The sequence below is a fragment of the Monocercomonoides exilis genome, assembly GCF_001643675.1.
Source record: "Monocercomonoides exilis strain PA203 chromosome Unknown scaffold46-794033, whole genome shotgun sequence".
Taxonomy (NCBI): domain Eukaryota; phylum Preaxostyla; order Oxymonadida; family Polymastigidae; genus Monocercomonoides; species Monocercomonoides exilis.
In genome coordinates, this window is record NW_027150591.1 from 111,419 (window position 1) to 131,335 (window position 19,917).

At 36.0% G+C, this 19,917-nt stretch overlaps 1 protein-coding gene across 1 annotated transcript; it reads right to left on the minus strand.

The window, feature by feature from the left end:
• Window positions 1-3: 3 nt before the first annotated feature.
• MONOS_9842 (uncharacterized protein) lies at window positions 4-9,823 on the minus strand (the record flags this gene model as incomplete). Its single annotated transcript, XM_067880378.1, has 2 exons — window positions 4-547; window positions 632-9,823. The coding sequence occupies 2 exons, from the start codon at window positions 9,821-9,823 to the stop codon at window positions 503-505; spliced, it is 9,237 nt and encodes a 3,078-aa protein (XP_067721523.1). The 3' UTR covers window positions 4-502.
• Between the last annotated feature and the right edge of the window lie 10,094 nt (window positions 9,824-19,917).

The following is a 19,917-nucleotide window of genomic DNA, read 5'->3' on the forward strand; positions in this document are numbered from 1 at the left end:
ATCGTGAGTTCTCAAGCATGAGAATATTTTATTAACTTTTATTGATAACGAAATGCCAACCAACGAAACAATAAATCAATAATCCTATTTTACTCGTTAAAAAGAAAATCGAAATTTGAATGATTAAAACAGTTGCTCCATAAATTTGAAAGCACAAAAACGCGATTGAGGATTATTTTTCAAAACGAAGTGAAAAACATAATTAACTGTTGTTTTTATTTTTTCAATGTTTTTATTCAATTTTGAAACATTGATAGAAGTAGGGTGTTATCCAACACAAGCAATCCATCAGAAATGAATAGAAAAAACAGAAAAAGAAATCTTTTTTCTAAATAAAAAAAAATTGTTCAATAAACAATAAAACACAAAAATACAACGATGTTTCTTGAAGTACAAAAAAAGAAACAACATTTTTTCAGAGGCAAATATTATCTGCAAATGCAAATCATACAAATTCTGAATGGAACAATTCAAGTGATGTTTCCGTATTCAACTATCCCATTTATTGTATCAGCGAATTCAAAAAGAGTTCAAGTTTGTGTGTCACCTAAAACATAATAATAAATTGTAAAATGACCAGAAAATATTGTTCATGTCATATTAAATTAACAAACAAATAATTCACTCAAACTGTTTGTGTCTCCTTTGTGTGATGAGACGGACGCAGCTGGAAAAGAGCCCGAGTGAACAGAGCAACAAGAACAGAGCGCAATCTGAGGGAATGAGGCGATTGATTGAATTTAGTCAGCTTTGAGAATGAAGAGATATAATTTTGAGCGGAAGGAGAAGACGAATGAGATGGAGAAGAAAAAGAAGAAGGAGAAGAAGATGATGATGAAGGAGAAGATGAAAGAGAAGATGAAGGAGAAGATGAAGTCGAAGAAGAGCAAAGTATCTGCGAATCACATTCTCCACATTTCTGTCTATCTGACAGAGCATCCAGTGTATCATCTGAATCAGAAGCAGTTTTCTTCACAGAGACTTCTGTGTTACATTCACAATCATCTGACTTCATACGAGCAAATAAGCGGGCATGTGAATTTTCTATGTTAAGAGTCCATTTGATGAAGGAGACGACAGCCAGAAGAAGAGAAGAATGAGAGAGAGGAATGCGGGTGAAGATGAAAGAGGGGGTTGATGGATGGCTTTGTTTGAAGGGCTGGTTGTGGGCAGAAGGAGAAGAACGAGAAGAAGATGAAGAAGAAGAAGAAGGAAGATGAGATGCAGTTGATTGACTGAGAAGTGATTGAGTGGATGTGGATGAATGAGATGAAAGAGAAGAAGAAGAAGAGGAAGAAGAAATAGAAGAAATAGAAGATGATTGCTGAGACAGCAGAGGAGGAGGAGGAAGAGGGTGTGTCTGTGTTTGAGAATTGATCTGTGATTGCTGAGAGGAAATGGCCGAGAGGCAGAGCTGGGCGAGTGAGGGAGGGATGACAGGAGAAGGAGAGAGACAAGAAAGCAGAAGGAGAAGAGAATGAAGAAGAGACGAAGCAAGTTGCTGATGAAACGCAAAGAGTTGGCTTTGCTTCGTGTCTTGTGCTCTTTCTTTGGCTGTTCTTTTCTTGTTGGATGTTCTGCTGCTTCTGCTAAAATCAACACTTTCTTCATCTTCCATCTCATCATCATCATCATCATCTTCTTCTTCTTCTTCTTCTTCCGAAGCATCTGAATCTGAATCTAAAGAGCTTTCATCTTCTTCCTTTGAATCTTTTGCTGTTTTGGATGTGCTTTTATTTGTTTCTTTCTCTTTCCCCTTCTCCTTCTCTTTTCTCTTTTCTTTCTTCTTCTTCTCCTCTTCCTCTTCCTCTTCCTTTTCTCCTTCAATCATCTTCTCCTCTGTCTCAAACGATAGCACCTCTTCCTCTGAATCCAGCTTGTCCAGCACCTCCTTCACCATCAGCACATTCTGTGTCCACTCTGAAAAGGAACAGAACGAAAAAACAGGAGAAAGAGCAAGAGAATTCAAAGAATTGGTTGAATGAGATGGATTGATTGAATGGAGAGGAGAAGAAGAGGAAGGGCGAGGTGGAGGTGGGCGGGCAGGGCAGTGTGGAGGAGAAGAGGAAGGAGAATAAGAAGGAGAAGAAGCAATGGAGGAAGCAGGAGAAGAAGAAGAAATGGGAGAAAGAGCACGAGAATGAGGAGCAGCAGAAGAAGAAGACGTGGAAGAGAGCGGAGAAGCGAGCAAACTTGAATTAGAATTAGACTGAGAAAGAGGCAGAGGCAGAGGAAGAGCAGAAACATTGGTGTAGTCAGCAGCTGTGTCGTGTATGCCCTCAGGGCTATCTACAAAAACGGTGTCATTTTCATCCGAAAGAAAAGCATCGAGTGAAAGTGTGTTTGTGTGGAGAGGACGAGAAGGCGTGAGGAGAGTGAAGGAAGATGGCTTTGTTGGATCAGAAGAAGAGGAGGAAGAGAAAGAAGAAGAAGAGAAAGAAGAAGGAAGGAGAGAAGGAGAGGAAGGAGAGGAAGATGATGAAATTAGAGGAGAAGAAGAAGAAGAAGAGGGTGTTTTGTCTGTGAATGTTTTTGGCTTTGGAGGAGGAGCACGTTTCGGGGCAGACAAAAGAGAAGAAGGCTGTTGTGTCTTTGAGGTGGAAGGAGGAAGAGGAGGAGGAGGATGAGAAAGAGGAGAGGAGAGGAGAGGAACAGGGGGAGTGGAGGAAGAGGAAAGAGAAGAAGAAGATGATGATGACGATGAAATAGGAGAAGCAGTCGAAGGAGAAGAAGCAGAAGCAGAAGAAGAAGAAGTGCTTGAAAGAAGCTGAGGAGATGCTGTTTTGCTTCGAGGGGTTGAAAATGCCTTCGAAAAGGGTTTGAAACCAAAAATTGACAAGGAAGAGAGAGAAGAAGTGAGTGAAGAGGCAAAAGAAGAGGAGGAAGAGGAGGAGGAGGAGGAAGAAGAAGAAGATGATGATGATGAAATAACAGTTTCATTTCCAGCAGATTGCTGAATGAAGGGTGTTGTTGTTTGATTAGCTGATGTTGAAGAAGAAGTAGAAGAAAGAGGAGGAGGAGAGGAAGAAGGAGAAGAAGCTGAAGGTGTTATGATTGTTGCAGTTGAAGAAGAAGAAGAAGAAGATGTTCCCAAATATGATAGTGATCCAGTGATTGAAGTGGTGATGGAGTCAAAACCAGACGGAACAGAAGAAGAAGAAGAAGAAGAAGAATCAAAAGCGACAGATTTTGAGTGAGTGGAGTGGAAAAGAGAGAGAAGGAAGGAATAAACAGAGAAGATGATCTGAGTGAATGGATGTGGTGGAATAGAAATATCAACTTTGCCTCTTCTGATTCTTTCTCCTGAAATAATGTTGTCTTTGATTCTTTCTTCTTCTCTTCTTTCTTTTCCTTCTTCTTCTTTATTGTTTTTCCTTCTTTTCCCCTTCTCTTTCTTCAGTTCTTCTATTTCATGTTCAGTCAGCCATGCAATTTCAGAGGTGATTGACGAAAAGAGCTGAACAAATGGCATTGGAAGAGTAACATCGAAGGAGAAGAAAGAAGAAGAGGGTAAGGAAGGAGAGGAAGGAGAGGAAGGAGAGAAAGAAAGAGAAGAAGAAGAAGAAGAAGAAGAAGAAGAATTAGCGTGATAGGAAGGAGGAGGAGTTGTTGGTTTCTCAACAAATTGTGTCTTTGATGTTGATTGTTCAGCTGGGAGAAGCACAAAAGATGGATCAGATTTATCTGACTTATCAGAATGGATAGATGGCTGAGAGATGGAGAGAGGACAGAAGGAAAGAGAAGAAGAAGAAGAAGAGGAAGAAGAAGGGGAAGAAGAAGAAGAAGGGGAAGAAGAATCAGATTGAGACAGATTCGAGTGTGCATTAACAGAAGTGTATTTTGGCAGAGATGAATGAGAAGGAACAGGAGAGAAGTCAGAGAGAGAGAGTTGAGGTTTGTGTTTGCTTTTGGGTTTTGTTGGAGGAAGAGCAGAAGAAACACATTTGTCTGTCTCTGACTGTGTTTGTGTTTGTGTCTGAGTGAGTGGATCATTCTGATTCTGATTGGATTCTTCACTTTTATCATTTTCATTGATAGATTGTTTGTTTTCTTCTGAAATTTCATCTGTTTTCTCTTTCTTTCCTTCTTCTTCTTCTTTTGAGTTCAAAGCACTTGGTACATCTGTCATACACGGATTATTCGCTTCTTCTATGTTTTTGCTTCCTTCTCTTCCTTCCTCATTATTCTCCTCACCTCCATCCTTCCCCTCCTTCTCCTTCTCCTTCTCCTCTCCTTCTCCCAACATCTTCTTCACCTTCTCCATCGTCCCCTCCACAAACACACCCAAATTCGCACATTTCTTCTTGTTCTGCATCATCCTCTGAAGAGACTCCCCCACACAAGAATTCTTCATCTTCGCACTCAACACAACAAAATGATCATTTCCACCTTCCACATGCACAACAACAATCGTCTCAAACTGATTGTCTTCTTCTTTCAGAAGATTATCTTCTTCTTCTTCTTCTTCTTCTTCTTCTCTTTCTTTTCCTTCAGCTGTAGCTTTTATAATGTCACTATTTGCATTATCATTATTCTTTTCCTTCTCCTTCTCCTTCTCCTTCTCCCTCCTCCTCTTCTCCCTCCTCTTCTCCATCTCCTCCCTCACCCCCTCCTTGTTCAGCATCATCTTCACACACAGTGTTGCTGTGTCTCCTGGCAGCAGAGTGTTGCTGATTGGCTCAAACTCCACAAAAAGAGGAGAAGACGAAGGAGAATGGCGTGTGGACACATCAAGCGGTGTGGATGTCATCGAAGCAATCGGATTAGATGGCTGTGCTGCATTTGGAGAGGAGGAGGTGATGGAGTGGAAGGGAGAAGAAGAAGCAGAAGAAGCAGAAGCAGAAGAGGGAAAGGGAGAAGAAGAAATAGAAGAAGAAGCATTCGTTTTCTTTGTCTGCTGTTTGAACATCGACAGCGATGCCTTCGGGAAAAGTGGTTTTTCTTCGACCAATCTGATGCTGTCAGGCACAATAACAGACACCACAGCACGTGAAAAGAGATGCGTATTCACAGCTTCTATCTCCCTCACTGCCACCTCCCCCACTCTCAGCTGGCTTATTGCCACCTCTTTTGTTGATAGAGCAATTCGTGGCTGTTCTTCATTGTCCTTCCTGTCCCTCTCCTTCAGTGCAGCTGACTCGTGTTGCCGCACCCTGCCCTCGTCAGTGGCTAAGCAGACGGTGCGGAAGAGAGAATAGACGGGGCGATGGTCAGAGACAAGAGAGGACTCTAAGCGGCCGTAGCTGAGTTGGACGATTGGGTGGAGAGAAGAAGAAGAAGAAAAAGAAGAAGAGGAAGAAGAAGAGGAAGAAGAAGAGGAAGAAGAAGAGGAAGAAGAAGAGGAAGAAGAAGAGGAAGAAGAAGAGGAAGAAGAAGAGGAAGAAGAAGAGGAAGAGGAAGAGGAAGAGGAAGAGGAAGAAGAAGAGGAAGAGGAAGAGGGAGAGAGAGAAGGAGAAGAGGAAGAAGAAGAAGAGGAGGAGGAGGAGGGAGAGAGAGAAGGAGAAGAGGAAGAAGGAGATGAAGGAGAGGCTGAGGAAGAAGGTGAAGGAGAGAGGGAAGGTGAGATTGTGGTGGATGCAGGAGTAGATTGAGGAGAAAGAGGAGAAGAAGAAGAAACAGATGATAATGTTGCTGTTGATGATGTGTCTATTTTATTTGTAACGAAAGGTGATTGTGAATGATGAACGAACGGAAACAAAGGAACATTACAAGAAACAGAATCTGAAGCAGTTGTAGCAGCAGCAGAAGAAGTAGAAGAAGTAGAATGCGAAGAAGATTTTTTATTTTTTGAATTAGAAGAAGAAGAAGAAGATGATGATGATGATGATGATGATGATGATGATGATGAAATGGGAGGAAGAGTTTTGATGGCAGGTGGAACAGGCCTGATGAGAGGAGACTGAATGAATGAAGGTTCAGAAGGTGATTGAGTGGAATGGAGAGGAGGAGAAAGAAGAGAAGGAGAAGGAGAAGGAGAAGATGATGATGAAAGAGAAGGAGAAGGAGAAAGAGAGGGAGATTTGGGTGATTTGGGTGATTTGGGTGATTTTGGTGTGTTTGGAGAGAAAGAAGAATGACGTGGAGGAGGAGGAGGGACAGAAGAAAGTGGAGAAGATGAGGGAGAGTGAGGAGAATGAGAAAGAAGATGATTAGGAGAGGAAGAGGAAGAGGAAGAAGAAGAAGAAGATGTTTTGTTTTGAGATGGCTGTTTTGGTGAAAACTGTTCAGATGCCATCAAAACAGTCGGCTTGTTTTCATCTGCTTCTTCTTCTGGTTTTTCATTCAAAGAAGTTTTAATCGAATCATTTTCTTCAGTTTTTTCTGACTTTTCTGCTTTTGATCCGTCTTTCTCTTTCAATTTGTCATTTCTTTCCTTTTCTGCAGATGAATTTGTGCTTTTTGCTGACAAATCATTTGATCTTTCTTTGTTCCCAACAATAACACATTCATATTCATCATCTTCTTCTTCCTCATCATCGTCTTCTTCTTCTTCTCCATCCTTCTCTTTCTTTTTTCTTCTTTTTCTTTTTCTTTCTCCTTCTCTTCCTTCTTCATCGTCATCTTCTTCTTCTGTCATATTCTTCTCTTTCAAGTCAATCAGATCGTATTCACTTTCACATCCTATTTCCTTTTCCTCGTCTTCTCCCTTCTCATTCTCTTCTTCACCCACATACCACAAAATCCTGTCACACCACGCTGGAATCCTCAGCTTCTTCTTCTGCTGCTCAATTTCTTTCTCTTTCTTCCTTTCTCTTTCTCTTTCCTTTTCTTTCTCTTTCTCTTTCTCTTTCTCTTTCTCTTTCTCTTTCTCTTTCTCTTTCTCTTTCTCTTTCTCTTTCTCTTTCTCCTTATCAATTTTTTTCTCATCCAGAAACATGCTTATAGGTACTGTCTTCCATGTTCCATCTACATTCTCTTCTTTCCCATTCGAAAGAGATTGAGACGATGAAGAAGATGAAGAAGAAGAAGATGATGTGGAAGATAAAGAGGAGGAAGAGGAGGAGGAAGAGGAAGAAGGGGAGGAGGAAGAGGAAGAAGATGAAGAATGTGATGAAGGAGATGAAGAAGAGGAAGAGGAGGAAGAAGAGGAAGAGGAAGATAATGATGATGGCGTAGCAGCGGATGAAGGGTGTGAGCTTGGAGAGAGAGAATTCGAGTGGCGAGAGGGAGGAGGTGGTGGATGCTGAGGGAAAGGCGAAACAGAACGCAATTCACACGAAATGGATGGTGTTTGAGAGGACATGGCAGAAGAGGAAGGAGGATGAGAAGAAGAAGAGGAGGAGGAAGAGGAGGAAGAAGAGGAAGAAGAGGAAGAAGAAGAAGAAGGCGGAGGAGGAGGAGGTTGTGCCGAAAGAAGAGGAGAAGGAGCAGATGTGCTGGAAAGAGGAGCAAACTGTTTATTCACTTTGTCTTCTGGTGAAGGACTTGTTGATTTTCCTGTCTGTTTTGTTTCTGATGTTATTTCTTTTCCTTCCTTTTCTTCTTCTTCTTTCGTAGCAGCATCTGCACAGAAGAGCTTGTTGTTCTGAGTGATTTGTGTGAAACTGACAGAATTCTTCGCATTTTGTGTGTTTGTTTCTCCTTTCTGGTTGAATTCTGTTGGAGTAACAGTCTTTTTGGGAAGAAGAGGTGAAGGAGGTGTTGATTGAGGAGGTGTCTTAATGGAATAGGGAGAAGGAGAAGGAGAAGGAGAAGGAGAGGAAGAAGAAGAAGAGGAAAAAGAAGAGGAGGAGGAGGAAGAAGAAGAAGAAGAAACATTATCTGTTTTAAGAGAAGGATGAGGATGAGCAAAGAGAGGATTCACAAACGATGCCATTGTTGGGTGTGGTGACATTGACTGAGGAATTCGTGTTTGCTGCTTTGAGATCTGTGCATATGAAGGAGGAGGGGTTTCAGCTCTGGTTGATGGTGATGAGTTCTTTGAAGAAGATGATGATGATAATGACGACGATGATGATGATGATAAAGGAGAAAGAGAAGGAGAAGCAACAGCAAGTTTTGGTGTTTGCTTTCCATTTCTTTGTCCTTTATCTTCTTCCCCTTGACTTTTCTCTTCCTCCTTCTCCTCCTTCTCCTCCTCTCCCTTTCCCCCTCTTTTCACTCCTCTCTCCTCTTCCATCTCTTCTTCTGTGAAATACAGCCTCCATCCGTCGTGTCTGTCTGTGTGTGCTTTGTATTTGTATGTCGGCAGAAATGTGACAGGCCCCTCACAAAATGACTTGAATGCCCTTCCTCTGGCTATCTGCTGGTGCAGCTGGTCACACGCAAAGAGAGAACTCAGCAAGGACGAGGAAGACAATGAAGAGGAAGGTGAAGAAGAAGAAGATGATGATGATGATGATGATAAGGAAGAAAAATTAGAGGAAGAAGAAGAATAAGAAGAATTGGAGTGATTGACAACCTTTGGAGCAGGAGATGTGCACAAAGGGCGAATATCTTCATTTGGAGAAGAGAAAGGCGAAAGAGGCGCAGAATGCAAAGGAGAAAGTGCCCTTTCATTTGCATTCTGCGACTTCACACAGCTGCTCTTTGCCTTCTTCACATTCTCCTCTTTATCCTCTCTCTTCTGCAATGCCTCTTCCCACGGCTCCTCCAAAAGGCGCTTTCTTTCTTTCTCCTTCTGCTCCTGCTGCCTCTTCTTGATAATCTCGTGGATTGTCCGATAGACCTGTGTCTTGTCCATCTCTATTCGATAGTTCAGATCTCCAAAGAAGAACAAGACGTTGCACTTGGTTATCTTCTCCTGCACAATCTCATTGCTCGGCTGCATCGCTTCTTTGTTCTTGGCTCCCAACCCATCTCCTTCTTCTCCCTCTTCTGAGCTGCTATCATCGCCTCTTTCATTCATTTCTCGCTCTCTCCTTTCTCGTTCTCTCTCGTTCTCTCTCTCTCTTTCTCTCCGCTCCTTCTCTTCTTTTTCTTTTTGGCAGACACACTCCCCCTTTTCAGCACAGCTGTGATGCGTGCACTCACTCATCTTTGCTTTTTCCATGATCATCTTGAAATCTTTGTTCCTCGTCTCCACCTTCTTTTGGTGTGCAGCCAAATGCGCACACACAAATCCCACAAGCGAATTGTGAACACGCATCCGCACAGCTATCCCGCCTTTGTTGCCCAAAGCATTCAGCATCCCTGTTCCTACACACACAACTTCGCACTCTTGCACGTATCTTCTAATAGATGAACTAACAAATACATCTATAAATAAGCCCACCATCTGTCTTGATGTAATGCTCACAAACGATGGAGGCTTTGTATGCGATTGCATATTATTGGTGGATGAACCTTGTTTTGATGAAAAATCTAAATTATCTGTTATTTGTGTGGAAACAAAATTTCTGAAATATAAATCAGTTGATTGCGATCTCATGGGATATACATCACGAAGAGCTTCGTCAAATGCATTATGCCAAACTGAAGAACGTGAAGTAGATGTAAAGAGAAGACCTTGGGCGCTTAAATCAACTTCTTGAAGTCCAAATACAATTATGTCAGGAAGGAAAAGCCCTTCGTAAAAATCTTCAACAGAATTATGAGAAAGATCTATAACTTGTTTTTGCGTTTCTTTTTGTGAGTTTTTCATTAACTTCTTCGAAGGTGGAGGTGGTGGAATGGTCCTTGTAAAATCTGATTTTGATCTCGGAGATGATGATATTGATCCTTGCTTTTCACATCTTTCTTGATCGACAACAAATTTTTGCTTCAATACAGAAGGTTGTTGGAGGGAACTTTGCCTTTTTGAGATGCCATGAAGCATTTCTCGAATAAGACCAATAAGTTCATATTTTTCAGGTGGTGAGGAATTATTCACATTCCAACTCATTATTGCAATCTTTAAAGGCTTCCATTTAAAGAAATGTAAGTCATTTTGGGATTTTTTAGCCAACATGAAGATAATAAGATGGAATATCCAGAGTCAAAAGTCGCAAGTTTGAAAAAATAAATTTTGAAGCTTGAATAAATATAGCAGATTTTGTGTAATCAAAAGAAGTTTAATAGCTAAACTCTTGTTGTTGACTCAAAAATTTGATAAATTTTAATATTTGATCTTAAACATTATTATATTAATTTTTCTTTTATAAATGGATTTTTCAAATGTTAAATTGAATGCTAAATGTTCTCAAATATTCACAAAATAATCAGAAATATCAAAAGATAATTCATGATAACATGATTCATCATTAAAAAAATTAAAAATTTCTTGAAAGCTTGTGATGGCATCTTCGTATCCTTCTTCCTCCAACTTTTCTTGCACTTTCTTTTTTGTTGTCTTTCTTTTCAATTTGTTAATTTCATTTTCTTCCTTTGCTTTCAATCTTGTGGAAATCGAAAAAAAATAATAAATCAAATTGTGAGACATTCTGTATGTAAATGTTGATAGATGAATCTCTTCTAAAAGAATGTCAAAGGTTCCACTCTTTAGTAAACCGCAAACGTCTATCAATTTATCTCTTGCAGCATCCTTGAAAAAGTCAATGCGATTACCAAATATTTCTTGTTCATGTTCTCTTGCTTCTCTGCATGTACTGACAATACAATGAATAAGTTCAATGTATTCATCTTTCCACTGTTCTAAATGAGAAAGAAAATCTGTGGCAGTGTAGATCCATCTCTTTAATGTTATGATCACTTTCATTTCTCTTCTGCTTTTTTCATTCTCTTCTGCTTTTCTCTTCCAATCCACACTTTTTGCAAGTTCCTCCAATTCTTTTCTTGCTTCTCTCACAAAATGCAGCTCGTTCACAATTACACCTTCCAAACTTTTTTCATAGCTCAATCTGTTGATCAAAAACTGCCAAGCAGATTGATAGGCAAGTCGCGTCAGATTGTGATGCTTTTGATGGTATTTCATGATCTCTTTGATTGCATTCAGGAAAAGTTCTTGACCCATTTCCTGAAAAAAAGGAGAAAAATATCAATAAGAAAAGCAAAACAATTCTCCAAACGCAAAAACAAATGAATCACACATTCCACGCTATGATTTTACTCAAAGCCAGCAAAGCCATTTCTACTCCTTTTTGAGTCTCCTCGTTTTCCTCTTTCTTCAACGCAACTTTCAAAAGGCAGAAAATACAAATTGAAAATAATTCTGAAGAAAACGTGCCGTTAAGCAAAAGATAGCATTCGCAAAGATCTGCAAACAGCTTTTTGCTCTTTTCTTCTTTTTTTTGTTCTTCATCAACAATCATCTTCTCTAATCTTTTGTTCAGAAAAGTAGTTTCATCACTTGAACAATAAATATCTGTAAGCACCCTGCGATAATTAATACTTTTCAATAAAAGCAATGCATTTTCCAAAGAAAATTTCTTTTCTTCTATCATTTTATCCAATTTGTCGAATAGTTCTTTTGTGAAAACAGATTTGAATTCCTCTTTTTTCATATTTTCCACAAATCCATTTATTTCTTCGATTTTCTTTCTCTGTTCTTCATCATCGCAATCTTCAAATTTAGAAAACAATTCTTAAATTAAAATTAATAACTAAGAAAGAAATCCAATCAACAAGAATGCAAGTGCAACAATGAATGCACACCTGCGAATTTTTCGGTAACATTCTTTTCAATCATCTTTAAAAAGAATTTCATTCAGAAAACAACACAATTTTGATATTCACATTGAACATGCAAAAGTTTGGAAAGAAGAATTAGATGAAATATAAATACTCTAAAAAAAGTCGGAAAATGTATTCACTCAAACCTTTATTTTTTGCACATGTATTTTTGTGCAGTAATTATGATGGAAAATAACGCTTCTTCGATTTGTCTTTATCTGCAACGGATAAAATGATTAAAAAGAATTATTTGCACTGGAATGGAAATTGGCAAAATGAGAAAACACTGAATGAACATTTCCTGTAGAACTGGGAATATTATTTCCTGTGGAGATAACAAGAAATGAGGCAATGCAATATTTTTGGAATTCTATCTGATTATTTTTGTCAATTGGATGGTCAAAGAAACCCAACAATTTCATTAATAACACAAAAGACGTAATACATGTAATTTTTGTTGTTCTATTGATTCTAAGGATATTTCCATCTGTATTCTTTCCAAAGCCCAGGAATCTGACTAATTGTTGAAATGGCCAATATCCGCTTTGGAGAGCATAACGATGAGAATGGAGCAGATAATTGTTTGACAATTGTTAAATAAAGGAATGTGTGCAAGATACATGATTCATAATTTCTTGATTGGAGCAAGAGGTGAAACAAATTCGACTGTTATTTTATAAAATGTTGATTTATGGATTGTATTCTGAGAAAAATAAGGAACAATCAAAATTAGATAGGATTTTGGAACGTGAGGCAGGAAAGTGGTTTTTTGGCAAGGAAAGTGGATGGCAATATCAAGGGAAGTATGCTTATCACAAAAAATGCGATAATTCAATGGAAAAAAGGAAAACCCCAAATTGTCAATTTCATTTATAAGGTTTTCCTGTTTCTTGGGCTGCACCAGACAGATATGGAAAGCAAAAAAATTCAATTTCTGATTCCACTTTTGAAGCAAAACAAATGAGAAACGCCAACGACGAGACATTCAATAATCGAATATTTGTTGGGAATCAAACAACATTCTGTCCAACTGCATTTAGATTTCATTCTTCGAAGGGACAGCCATTTTGAGCAAGTCAATTGATTATTATTCGATGTTTGAAAGCGTTTGTAATATGACCAGCATCAGATTAATTGGAGATAAGTGTCATTTTCGATTTGCTCTTCACTCTTCATTTGCCTTCCAAAAGCACAGTTCTTGCATTCTGTTTCGATACTTATTTTCAGTTTAATGGCTTTCAGTTCTTGACTATCAAGAAATGCAACGAGGCCGTGCCATCTTTCTCAGCATGGGAATTGTCAAATTAAAGCCAACTTTTTTCAACCTTCTTCCTCAACATTGTTGAAGAAGAGCCAGCCCCGCTCAGTTCGCATTCAACTTCCCTCAAACTCAACATTTGCGTATTTCATCTATTTTTCTTTCTTTTTTTGAGTGCCTTTCATTCACACAGACTGAAGAGTCACATTCTTCAAACATTTCAAAATGAATGTTATTGTCTTTTCAGCAGATCCACTTTGTTTGTCTCAATTGGCCAATCTTCTTCTTCCTCTTTTTCTTCTTCATAAAATTCATCGTCATTCCACCTTTTCATCCTTCTTCGTCTTCTTCCACTTTCACTTCGACTCAGATGACTCAATCAAGCACAACAAGGCGCATCAACAGTCAAAGCAGAAAAGAAGAAGAAGAAGAAGAAACAAATTGTTTTATTTGAGATAATTACAAAGTGATAAGCCACATTTTCTGTATTCAGAAAAAATCAAAATATATCTTTTTTTTGCACCACGCTCATGAAAGTTGTTGAACTGTCTTCACAAAAGGAGAAACTGAAGCCAGCAAGATCATCATCAATTCGAGTGGGACATCCAACAAGCTGGCATCTTTTGTTGGATTCTGTGAAGAATATGACGTCAACGATGAAGAAAGAGAGGCATGCTTCAAACAACCAATTCAGGGCATTCATTTCGATTTGCTGAGAAAGAGTTGAATTGAAGATGAGAACGCAAGAAGAGGAATGATGTGTATTTGATTTTGCTATTTGCATCCTCGTCTTTTCACCAAATGCTTTTTTGGCATTGCACTGCAATTTCATTGTCTATTTCTTTCTTTTTATTTTCATCGACAATCCTGTTATGATGTTTTCGAAGCGATTTCAGACTTTTCTGGGAAAACATTTCACAATGTCATTTGTGATTTCAACAGAAATGAAGAAGATCTTCAGTTTCGTTGCGTCCCTTCAATTTCTTTGCCTGTTCAGTTGTTCGAGAAACATTGTTTCGTTCTGCCTCTCAGCAAAAACAAATTTTGATTTTCCCTTTCACCAATTTTAACAAGATAATTATTTTCTTTTAACAAGTGGGCACAACAAAAGAACATTGAAACATAGGTTAATTCACAATTTACGACCGTGAATAAAATTAACATATGTTGAAGCTATGATGATAACATGTCGTGCACATATGTTTTTTTCTTTCAACTATTTGCGGAAACTCGAAAAAAAATATTGAATTTTTTGTATAATTATTTTTTGATCAAAAATTTTTAAAAATTTGATAGAAAATTTTAAAAAAATTTGCAATTTGAGATTGATATGCAAACAAATATTACTTAACAAATGTGATTTAAGCAATGCTACTGTTTTTTATTCGTGTTCATATTCAGAATGCTTTGCTCCATCTCTAACTTCCATGGTGTCCTCAGAAATTTCTTCATATTTTTCAGATAAAACTTGTTCATCCAATTCATCATCTTTTTTGTGGCCTTCCTTTTCTTCTTCAACTTATTCTTCCGCTTCACATTGGAAATATTTCTCTCACAGTTTCAACAAACGTTGATTGTTTTCTTTTTAGAAACACAAAAGAAGAAAGATAATCATCAATGAATTTTCCTTCATCCTCGTACGATGCAAATCTCTTCGAAATTGACTCCAAAGTCCCTGAATCATATCTGTGCATATTTCGCTTTCTGAGTATTAAAAATGATATTTTTGGCAGATTGTTTTGTGGCCATAATCGAGATCACTGAGAGATGAGAAGGCTCTCCATTCATCACTGTGAATCACAGTTCCTGGAATGATATTTGCCTGAATGATTGGTAGCAATGTGTCTTTTTTTCTTTTAGGGACTCTGAAAATAAAAAAAGCATCCTTGTTTCCCGTCCTGAGTTTTTTGTGCAGCTCCAAATAGCCAGATCTGCTTCTTCCATCTGCCTTTATAATATTTTCTTTTGTTCAAAATTGCTTTGTTAATTTCGACAATTGAATTTTCTCCTCCAATTGGCTGAAATGATGATTCTGCGCTCTGCACCATTGCTGCTGTTGCAAGGGAATAGTAAAAACCAACTGTGTTTCTATGGACACCAAGAAGTGAAGAAGTTTGAGAAATTGAAAGCTTCATCCATTTATAAATGAAAAAATCCATTTTTTGAAAATTCATATTTTTTGATTTTCTTTTGAAAGATTTGATAGCAGGCTTATTGTTTGATTGCATCTGAAGCACCTCCATTGCATGGAAATTAGGATTTCATTCATTGAGAAAAATTTCATAATGGCAATTTGTACATTCTTTGTATCTTTGATTCAACACTTCATTTCTGAACCATTCCCATGTATCATTTGTGTTAAGAAATAATTCGTTGAAGAAGCTAATTTAGAATTCAAGATCATCCATGTGCAATCAGAAAATAATTGCATAATGAATAATTAGACCAAAATTTCTGAAAAAATCCATATTTCGAGATGAAAAATAATAAATTTCTTGGGTCCTTTTAAAAGTTTCCGCATGAAAGAAATTGTTCCAAGCAATATTCATCGGTTTATTATTATTATTGTTATTAACTATACAGAATTTTGTCTACGGTTGTTTATTTTGCACTCAACGAATTTTCTACGTCAAAGCATCATTTCAACAATTTCAATGATCCGTCCATCTTTTCCCAGCTGTTAAAAATTTTGGCATAGGTTTGAAACTTAAACATGTCTTGAAATGTTCATGTTTCTAAATACTATATCTTTGATGATATTTTGAGGCAATCAAATGAACTGATTTAACAATCGAAAAAATTTTATGAGAAGCTTAAGAAAAGATGTCGATATTTCTAATCTTAAATTTCTCATATGTGTCAAATTTTTTTTGAAAAGTTCCTTTTTGTTAAATTTTCTAAAAGAATAAATATTTCCTATTTCGATCAAATTTCCGTTCCCAATCATGAAAATTCATATAAATGGAAATAATAACATTGTCAAGATTTTGTTTTTATAATTGCAAAATTAGATGAGTGGAAACAGAAATTTGATCGAAATATGAAATTTCTCTTTATTTGAAAATTAAACAAAAAGAACTTCTTAAAAAAATTTTGACATGTGTATCTGAGAAAACGGCTTTTCTGAATTTGTCGTTATGACATATGAAAATTCAATACAGAACAGAATCCTTTGTCAAATGTGTGAATCTTTTTGATATCATCTTTTTACCATCAAAATTTATGAAAAAAATATTTGTTGTAAACGCTTTGAGATCAATCAAATACTTTTGTGAAAAAACATAAATGCACTTCTCTGCCTTTCAGTGAAAACATGTGTTTTAAAGACAATAATTTGAAGGTATATAACGTATCTTTGAAAAGGATTTAGCACATTTCTTTGTGCCAAAAAATAATTCATTCACCGAAAAAAGGCATGATACCGAAAATTATCACTTAAACACATTATTGATCCACACTTCTTGTACTCCTTCTTTTTGTATTATGAAAATTTGTAATCCCAACCAATCTCTCAAAAATTTTCATTGTGAAACATTGAAAAAAAAGAAGAAAATTCCTTCTATTCGTCCATTCAACTTTTGTTTAAAAAGATTTATATCACTGTTGTTAATATTTTTTCTGTTAATTTTCGAAATGACAAAGAGAAAAAGATCTGAATTTTTATGAATGAAACAATTCGTCTATTCGTAATTATATTCATTTGATAAAAAATTATGCATATTAAAAAAAAATTTTTTTTTTTAAAGGAACTGATCTAATCGGTTATTTCGATTTTCATTAATTTTCTAAGAAAATATATTTTTATTTTGCCTTTGAAAGGATTATTTGGTTAACTGTTATTAACAAAATTATGAAAACCAAAGAAAGACTAAGGTGATTTATTGACCCAGACTTTATTTTTTGAATAAGTTGATTTGACCCACTTTTCTTATTATTTTAACTATAGCTCTGTGACCTGACAAATAACTTGAAGCCTCGTCTGTCACAAAAAAAAAAAAAAAAAAAAAAAAAATAAAAAATAAAAAATAAAAAAATAAAAATAAAAAAATAAAAAAATAAAAAAAAAATAAAAATAAAAAGTAAAAATAAAAATAAAAATAAAAATTTTAAAATTAACGTAAAATATACGATTGCTAAAACTTCCAAAGACTTTTCGAAGCACTATGGAAAAGATTTGTTGATAGCATATGTAATATCTTGTCGTTTTTTCTCTTTTGTCAGTGACCGTCAGTGACTGTCAATGATAAATTGTGACAAAAATATTCCTCAACTGACATTTCGTGTCAAATAAAATAAATATTGGGAACTTGATCATTTTATTTTTATTTTAATTTTTTCATAATAATAATTATTTCTTGAATATTTACAAATTAATTATTTTAGTAATTAAGAATTATGAAATCATTATAAATAACTTTTTTTGACAAGTCATAAATATCTTGTCAGTCATTTTGTCATTTTTTCAATTTTCTCTTGTCATGTCACAGAGGTATAATTTTAACAATTTTCAATGAAAAAAAAGTCTGTTGTTGTAAATTAATATTTAATTACAATACCTAATCTCTGATGGTGTGGTGTGGAGATGGGGGGCTTAGCTTCTCCATCTCTGATTAGTGCCTACCCTGAGGAAATTAAAAAATAGCAACGGTGCTTTCAAAGTTAGGGTTTGATCGGAAAATATTTTTTTTCTTTTTTCATATCAAAAAAAATTTTTTGAACAAAAATAAAAAGATTATAACCAATATTTATTTTGTATGAATAAGGTTCAAAACAAGAAAGAATGTAGCTAGATAATTCTTCTAAAATAAATATGATGGCATTTGAATATAGAAGAATTGAAAATCGCTATTAACGCATGGCACGTATAGTTGATTATGATTATGTTTGAATTGCTGACACAAGAAATTCAAATGTATTCTCGCGTTCTGCAGTCATAAGAGCAGTTTCTGCAGTTTAGAGCGGAAGAACTGTTGGAAAAACAGGCAGGTCAGAGCTGTTTAACGAAGATGACAAAAATACTAATGTTGGAGTTATCAAGATTGAAAGTTTATCTGGAAGAAGTTTGAATACCAAGAGAACAAGAGAATTAGTTTGTTTTCATCTTTATTATTCTTTTGTTTCAAATAATATTTATTTTTCAGATGGAATCCGTCCTCATCGACAAAAAAAGACGTTCAGAAACTGAAGTTGATGAAAATGCCAATGTATCAAAAGCATATCCATATTTATTTGCAAAAAGGAATTCAGAGCTCAAAGCATCCATGGCCAGAAATGTGGATATCCAACGTCTTTCGGTATCCAACCAACAAGCTCTTCTTCCCTTCTGCGAGCTTCTGCAATACCTTCATGATTCACATAATTATTCACCTTCTTTGATCTTTAACACTGATGAATCTTCACTCCGCCTGTCTGATTCCTTCAAAACTCTTGTGATTCACCCTTCGGGAGTTCCAGTTGGATTTCAAACAACACCCACAAACATGCCAAATGCCACTTTGGTTGTCGCAGCTGCTGCAGATGGATATTCTCTCAAAAGCGTTATGTTGTTGCCATGCCACAAATTTACAAAGGAAATGGGTGTTCTGCTGGCCACACAGATGGAAGTTTGGGATAACAACGAAAGATGGATGACAGAAAGCATTTTAAAAAAAAGATATGCAAAAGAGATTTTATTAAATAGAATCATCGAAAGAAGGGATAGTTTAATGAAGAACCATGAAAGTCAAATTTTTTATTTTTTTGATTCTCATTCTTCTCGTGCTCAGCCAGATATCTGGCAGATATTTGCTCGTAACAGCATTGACGTCGTCACTTTTATTTTTCACATTTCATTCATCGCACAACCTTTTGATTGTGGTGTTTTTACCATCTTCGAAGAACGTATCAGTTTTCTCCACTTTGTGCATCCAGATTCTTCCATTTCTTTCCGATGTGAGACCATCTCTGACATTTTCCCACAAACTTTTCAGACAACATTGCATCCAACAACTGCCGTTTCTTCGTTCAATAAAAGCTATGTGATTTCAAAAAAGCTGCATTCAGTATTGCCAACCCTTTCAAAGGAATCTTCAGTGACTCTTAAAAAGAGAACACATAGGTTCGATTTTTTTGGAAAAAAAAACTGAACAACAAATACTTGAAGAAAGGAGAAAAGAAAAGAAAAGAAAATGAGATAAAAAAAGAAAAAATATTAATGATGATAAAAAGAAAAAATTCTTTTGACAGCTGAAAAGTCCTTACAAAGAAAATTTTACAAATCCCACATTTGGAATGATGGTAATTTGGATGATGAATCTAAGAAGAAAAATTCCAGAAAAATTGAAAGAAGAGAACATGTTGATTAAGCAAATTATAAATCATTTCCATGGTAATTGCACAATATACGACCGTTAATAAAAATTTGTATGAATGATTGTAACGTGGTTGTTTTCTGTTTCACAATGTTATTCTTTCTTTCTTTTGTGCGGAAACTTTTATTTTTGGATGAATCAGTTTATTATTTCGCACTAAATATGCTATTGGACAAATTTTTTAGACTCGAATAATATTCAACAATTATCTCAAAAAACAGATAAAAAATAAAAATTCGACTAGCAGGAACTCAAACATGCTTTGAGAAAATACATTTTAATTTGTTCCCAATTTGAATAGAGTATTTTTGATTTTTGTCAAATATAATTTATTTGTGTAAAAAAAATTTGAATTATATATTCAATTGAATTAAACCCCAATAAGTTGATTTGGGATAAAGCCCTATCATTAAAACTGTGATAAAAAAAGCAAACAAATAAAAACCCTTAAAAAACTCATTTATTTCATTAAAAATTGAACAGGATTCGGAATTTTCAAGAAAATCGAAAATAAGATATTTCACAGTTTCCGCACACAATCATCAGAAAAAAACTTATGTGCACAATATGTTGTTATCATTGCTGTGACATATGACAATTTTGTGACCGGTCGTATCTTGTGCATTAACCATTTCCATTTTCATTATCTTAATATGACTGCATGAAAAAACACTTTTTTTGTTTCAAACCAAAATTATAAAAAAAGTCTTAGTTTATAAATCACTCAATTAAAAATTGTTATGTGATGGTTTGCATGGT